This window comes from Cephus cinctus, unplaced genomic scaffold (assembly GCF_000341935.2).
Source record: "Cephus cinctus unplaced genomic scaffold, Ccin1 Ccin1_scaffold0471, whole genome shotgun sequence".
Lineage (NCBI taxonomy): Eukaryota > Metazoa > Arthropoda > Insecta > Hymenoptera > Cephidae > Cephus > Cephus cinctus.
Window position 1 is genome coordinate 84,071 of NW_014333147.1, and position 7,132 is coordinate 91,202.

General features: G+C 50.4%; 1 protein-coding gene across 40 annotated transcripts in view; it reads right to left on the bottom strand.

The window, feature by feature from the left end:
* Window positions 1-7,132, bottom strand: part of LOC107268115 (microtubule-actin cross-linking factor 1) — a 77,108-nt gene that overhangs the window by 42,295 nt on the left and 27,681 nt on the right. For 33 of the 40 annotated variants that reach the window (XR_001537746.2, XR_003059798.1, XM_015740535.2 and 30 more), the window contains 5 exons: window positions 2,452-2,731; window positions 1,253-1,703; window positions 905-1,162; window positions 256-829; window positions 95-118 (listed from right to left, as the gene is read on the bottom strand). Coding sequence is in view for 38 of the 40 variants with exons in the window: in XM_015740535.2 (XP_015596021.1) it covers window positions 95-118; window positions 256-829; window positions 905-1,162; window positions 1,253-1,703; window positions 2,452-2,731 (1,587 nt within the window). In the remaining 2 variants the exon portion in view is untranslated. Of the gene's footprint in view, window positions 1-94; window positions 119-255; window positions 830-904; window positions 1,163-1,252; window positions 1,704-2,451; window positions 2,732-4,317; window positions 4,548-5,203; window positions 6,138-7,132 lie in introns of those variants that run through there. The other 7 variants (XM_025085380.1, XM_025085386.1, XM_025085384.1 and 4 more) reach the window with 3 other exon arrangements.

Below are 7,132 nucleotides of genomic sequence, written 5' to 3' on the forward strand. Positions count from 1 at the left end.
CTAAAATTTGAAACGTGTTTCCCAGTGTACAATAAAAATATAACAAAAATTGAAACCACCAAAACGAAACTGTTAACAATAGATTCGTCATTACCTCTATTCCAGATCCATAGGTTTGCTTTGAGCAAGACATGAAATGAGACACTTTGTAGTGACTTAAGGACGATCGAGTAGGAAAAGAGAGTCAAAGATTGGAGACTCGAATATTAGAGGTTCGTAAGATGCCTTAAGTAAGGAATAAAAAATAGTATTCACCTCGTAGTACTGCTCGATGCTCTGAATATTAAGGTTCTTGTCACTCCAGTCGCGTGTTACCTCCGTCTCCTCCTTGGCATTGAGCCAAACAAGCTCACCGGTGGCTGACTGGATAAAATCGTGAAGTGTATCGAGATCCGAGAGTCGTTTGTTCGAAGTCACGAGAAGCTCAGTGTATAGTTTCTGCAGAGTACTGAGGTGTTGGCTGTACAGGGTCAGCTCCTCCCCGTGGAAGTTGTTCTTAGCCTGAACGCACTTATCGACCTTCGTGCGAAATTGCTCGACATTTTTGTGCTCACGCTGATGGATTTCCAACTCGTTCTGCACACCAGGTAGATCCGAACCGTAATCTGCCTCTTGGAATTGCTTCAACTTATTCTTGCACCAATCGATGCAGTCGTGCAGCGCTCGGAAATGAGGATTCGTGTCTACTAGTCGAGTTTCGTGGACGGTAGTACGGTGCTTCGTGACGACGCGCTCCTCTACGGGGAAGGAGACGGCCGATAGGGGCTGCACCAGCCGTTTGTGCAACAGAGAGCGCAGGGCTACCCATCGCTGATGCAGCTTTTGCACTCTGAGAAACGATAGATCAATCAAGAATAAAATAGAATACAAATAAAAGAGATAATAAAAGCTAAGAGACACGCACCTCTTGTGAAGCTCAGGAGCTTGACTGTATCTGCCCTCGGTGAGGGTGTGCACGTCGGTGAAGATGTTCTGAATCTGTATCTCCGTGTTGCGAATGTCTTGTTCCAGCAGGTCGACCGCGTGTTTTGCCTCCAGAGGATGGAGCCGATCAAGTCGGCGGGCCTCATCTTCAACGCGCCTTTCCAGTTCCTCCAGACGGTTGTCCGTTGACTTCATCTCACGGTGTACCTTCTCCGCGAGTCGCTGTAACCGTTCAAGCCTAGAAAGGAACGTTTGTCTCTGTTATTAATCTCATTCAGTGAGGAAGACGTTAAAGTTTATGTTGCAGAAAAGTACAGGCTAGACGTACCGTTTGATCTCATCGAGAATAGCCTGGTCACGTTCCTGGTGCAACATCATCAATCGGTTCCAATTCTTCTCGATAACATCGATATGAAGCTCAGGCTCCATGTCGACTTCGCCTACGGCTTCGAAGTACTTCTGAAGATCACGGAATATGTGCGCCAATCGCTGCTTGTCGCGATAGCGTGGCGGCACTTCCTCGTTCTTAAACTTGGCGCTGTCAGCAGCGAGCTTCTTCATCTCGATGAGGGTCGGCGGGAACGCCCGCTCCTGCATCAGAGCCATCTTCTCGCGTATCCAAAGATGCAACGAGGATGCGAGTTCACGATACTCGGCGGAACGACGCTGAGCTTCGGCATCGTACAGAGGATGAATTGCCGGTGGCTCCGGGAACACATCGTAAAGCGAAGAGATGTACGTTATCAGGGACTTCTCGTCCGGTTCAGGGGTATCCACATCTGCAATTTAAAATTTAACCTTTTAATCATTCTTATCAGTGACATGTGGAATCTGTTAAAGGACGGGGAAACGAGCCATGACGAAGGACCGACGAAATTTTTAATGATTCTACGGTGAACTGTAACTTCTGATCAGTCCAAGTTCGACCGGGTTCATCTTCCCTCTCTTCATTTTCATCGATGTTCCAGGATGACTGTCGTGTCGTGCCTTGCTGCGCCACTCTTCCATCCATTTCCAACTTGGCTAAGCTCGCGAAAGTCACGAATCCTGGTAAATCGTGCCGAGAGGCATGGAGAAGACGCCAGAGCGCTTCTCGTCTACATTCGCACCTACGACCTCCGACCTCTCCTCGGTCTTCACCTAGATTTACACACCCCCTCGTACAGTCCTTCCCTAACCCCGTCGCCCTGAGACTCTTTCAGCCAATGACGAGGTCATGCACAACGGAGACAGCGAGAAATGGCACGTTTGCTCGTATCAAAAATCTAAGCCAGGAATTTTACAGTTGGCCCGACTTCCAGTCGATCGACCGGATCTTCGTGCTCGCGTATTACTTGTCTCTCGGCAACGCGAACAAGTCGACGGGCATGAACTTTACGCGTTAGCTGTGCGAATGAATCGATTGCCGAAGAAATCCAATCGAGGAGAATGGATGCGCAGACTAATGCAGAGTGATGGAAAGTAGAGGTGGCGGACTGCAATGGCGTAAACACCGGTGGCTCCGAATTTCTCTTAATTCCTATATACCTTCGGGATCGAGAAGCCTCGTAACGCCGTACTCGCGCTCAGCGATGTGGAAGACCCGGTCGAGCCGTTCTCGGGGCTGACTGGAACGCGCGTTCCTCCAGTCGACGAGGTCCGGTCGATTCCGATGGAGAAGCGCACTGAAGGCAAGTCCGTCCCTCCAGGATCCCGTGAAGTCGGTCACTCGGACTCCTGGGTAACGTGCCGTAGATCGCCTGGCCCATCTTAACAATGCTTCGCGCGCTGTCACGTTGGGCTCCTGGCCTACGACTATGTCCGATATCTGAAACAGTACCAAAATGGCAGCCATTAATGCTCATCCTTAAACACCGTTAAAAACAAGACTCCAATAGTTTCAAGAAATCTTAAAAATATCCATCGATTATTAACAATCTCATGTAGATATTTTAACTTTATCTTTCGTCTCCTGTATTCTCATGCTGCTTGCGAACGCCAGATGCGTCGGATGCAGCCAGCTGCAGCAGCCCGGTCCGAGGACAAAGGCAAAACGTACATTTTGCTTGCACTCGCAATTTCAAAATTACATTTTACTACAAAAGCCGAGAAAGCTACGAGAGAGACGACATGGCGAGAATCGTCCAATTTAAATGTATAATCCAACATTCGGAAAACCACAGAGTCAAAGGTTTTCGGGCGATTTTCGGCTTTTCTTGACGTTAACGCCACGATGGCAATTAACGAAGTAATAAGATGCTATCTTATCGCACAATTACGGTCGGAATTTCATTGGGCAACTACCGCCAACTTACACAGTAAACACATAGAGAGATATCTATGCCGAGGATGAAGAAGCTAATTTTTATTCGAAAATCCTAGAATCAGCTGAAAGAGCACGATGCTTTCTTCTCGTTGCTCCTGACCCAAAATTGGAAGAAAAAGAAAAAGAAAAAGAAAAAACACAATTCTTCCATTTACACGGGGACGTTATAAATAAACTAAATGACGTAATGGAAATGTTTTTCCCAAGACCTAAAGAGACCTAATTGGAGATCTAATTGAAGCGACACAAAGGCCAGGAATACAAATGAGGATGTTTTTAATTTGAGCACCGTAGGTGCCACGACGCTATAGAAGCAAGCTGTAGAAGCTGACTCGTTACGGAAAGCGTCGCAAAGGACGCGCAACCACGCAAGTGCGTAAGTATGCGTAACCGATCGTTGTCATCGTCGTCGTTCTTACCATAAGAGTGAGGTATGACGTCACCCGGGAGTGAAGTAAGAATACGAGCGGCACTCGTGCCATGGAATTCGAACGGAGTGGGATCGGCGAAGCATTCGTTCGTTCGACAGAGCGAAATCCCCAATTATGGAAGGGTTACGGAAGGAGCGATATATATATATATATATATATACACGCAATAATACGTGTGCCGAGTACGCCGGCAACGGTCCCAAAGAAAAAGGAGAGTCGAAAGGAGACTCGGTGTTCCTAAAACCCTCAAGGTAAATAAGGCGAGGCTATCACGTGGGTGGCATCGGGAATCGTCCTCGAATTAGCATACACATATTCCCATTCTGTGGCAATGGCAATGATCAAACGCGATAGTCCAGTCCCACGCTCGATCGACGAATCGATTATCCAAATAGAAAATAAGGCGAGCAGTCAGTTTAAGTTGTTTACCCGAATGCGCCAGTCCTACGCGTCTCTGGAGGAATTCATACAGCAGGTTTGCCAAAGATCCAGCGATCCCAGGTAAACCATACGGAGCATCGGGTATGAGAATCTTGGAAGATATTTCCAGAGTGTATGATGAGCGACGATGAAAAAAGATCGAAAAATAAAAAAATATATACATAGACACAAGGATCTTGAGAGTTAAGAGATCGTAGGCGGCCAGCGTGTCCTTACCCGGACGGTTTTTGGCTTCGGTGAGGATGACTGTAGTCGGGTAGAAGGGCCAACGTAACGGCTGGCACCGTCCTGCAGTGACCTCTGCTGGGCCCGTTTGGTCAGATCCTCGGCGACGCTTTTCTCCTCGCCGCGTGTCAGAGTCGTCGTCTTCCTGACGATCCGCGTCACGATACGTCGCGTCCCGTTCTCGCCGCGTCGCGAGGTCTTGGTCGACTCGATCGACGAGCCTGTCGTGCGTGACCAATAATTCCTTTTCTTTTTTCATCTCGCTCAACCGAACCAGCCGAGCGCAGTTCGGCAGATCGAAAGGATTCGCCCCGAGTCGAACGGATCATCGATTTACGCTGGACCACAAGTTATCGAATGCTCGTATCGATACGGGCATCGTCGATTTCTTAACCGATAATTCAAAACATCACAGTGATAACGAAATCTCCTATCTTTTCCCTCTACAGTGTCTCTCCGATCCCCGAGGCGGTCTGATTTCCATCCAGCTTCAAAGGTCCAGATTCAAGACTCTGACGTAGACCCCCCCGAGGAAATGTGACTGGCAATAATCAATGACTGGATACGGATAATCTTATGGTTCACTGTAGAGAAACTCATTAAAGAGACTAGGAGGCACGCACTATGCGTGACCTACAGCCTACAGGGACCAAGGCCGCACCAGGTAGACAAATGCGTGTATTGAATCAGCTGTTTCCTATTTATTCCTACGAACGAAGTGGGAGCTACGATGAAATACCTGTACGCAGGAAAAAGCAGAGACAGCGAGGTGACTCAAGGGAATCTTATTGAAAGGCAAAAATGTCGAACGAGACGCAACGATAATCCAATAAACACGGGGCGAATCGTTTCGGGCGAACGAGTCGCGTGGTCGTACCTAGGACCTCGGTCGACAGTCGGCGCTTAGTGTAAATCGCCTGCAGATCACTCGCCGGATTTCCGGTGGGACCGGACGCGGCCACGTTGTCCCGGTCGTCGTCTTCGCGAGTACCCTGGACGAAGAGTCGTCCGCCGCGACTGAATCGGTACATGGACATGTCGAGTGGGCGCGCGGGGGCCTTCGTTCACTCTACGTATACGTATCTATGGCAGCTTGGGAAATTGCGCAGGGGGATTTTGTGAGTGAGGTCCAGGTGCGTAGCCGACGGTGATGCAAACGTCAATCCAAGAGACGCAACGTGCGGCAGGCTCATAATTGGCGCGCGGCTCGCACAGGCCGCCTGCGTCGACGTCGGCGTCGGCGTCGAACTCTCGAGTCCGTGGTGCGACTTGCCGATGAAAGGATCCGCTCTCGTTTGCCCGTCTGTTGCGCTCCGGGGAGCAAGGAGTTGCCAGGAGAAGGTTGCTCCGAATTTCCTAGAGCGTCACGAGCAACGGGCGGGAGCATTGGCACGGTGCTTGGTCCGCTGGTCCGCCATCGAAGCAGCAAACTCAACCGAAGGCACGCATGCTGTGCACGCACGTAGCCAAGTGCGCGCGTGCAGCGAACACAAACAGTACAGGAGCCGGTGGAAACGTTGATTCCTCAAATTCCAGATGATAGGCGACCGTTTACACGGTTGGGATCCCGATCGATGAGGGACCCGTGAAAAACTTAGACTAGTGGGGAAAGATACAAAAAACAAAAAAAACGAAAAAAAAAGAGAGAATTATTATGGAATTCAAAGCGAAACACGTCGGGCGTCCCGGCGCGATATCATTACGTAAAGAATAAATTTAATTCGCAAAGAGAAGGCGGCGGCGACAGAACAAATCGCGCGCGCGTGCGCTCCTTCCAGCGAGCGACCGAGCGACCGAGCGACCGAACGAGTCGGGCAGATATCCAGCGACTGCCGGCGTCGCGCCGCCGCCACCGAGACTCAACAATCCCCCCACCGCCCCCCCGGCCGTCATTCCGTCCTTCCTCGGCCTCCCGATCCACCTCCACCGCGCACCTTTAAACACCTTCGAACACCTTCCTAAGGCTGCGCTGACTACGCGGACTGCTCTGGCTGCCTTTCCATGGAGCGATGACGACAGTTGGCCGTTGGGAAGGAAGGAGAAGGCCCAGCTAAGCTGATTTCGATTGGTTTCATAGAGACGCGAGCGTCGGCAGAGATCGACGTCGACGCTCGTATCTAAGGATCGTGAAATTCATTCGCGAGATATCAAAAGAGTCTAGGAGGTCTCATGATGGAGGTATATCTCTCGAAGGTTGGAGGAAGAGCAGTAAGAGGCGGAGGTGAAGGAGGAAAAGGAAGCGTCGCCGTCGGAGCGAAGCGACGCCCGTGGGCGAGGGGCGAGGGGCGAGGACGATGGCGCTATGGAGCAGAGCCGTGACAGGTGCTTCCTGTGTGTTTCTCAATGAGCACCGCGGGAACTTTAGCGTGGCTCACATTCGAATGCGACGGTTCTCATTCTCAGTTGCCGGACTCGTTAGCCAAGTGATTAGACTCAGGCCCCACTCTTTTTCTCGTCGAATGACTCCACGCATTTCGCCACGAGGGAAGATCATTCAGGTAGAATAGAACGGATATGAAACAGGGCTTGGCGCGAACCGGTACTCCCGGCACAATTAGTGACCTGAAGTTAGCATCAACGAGACTGACAGCGTCACGCGCCAAGACGACAATTGACTTTCGAAGGTATTCGTATCCGTAAACACAAATAACGGCTGCTCCCGGATCCCGTTTACCCCGAGGGACACGGTGATTTCATGCAACGCTAACAAGAACGCACTGATCCATCACTCGACCGAGTCGATCGTACCTGCAACATTTCTCATCTTAACGATCATCTCGATTCTGACTGCCCCCCCCCCCCCCCT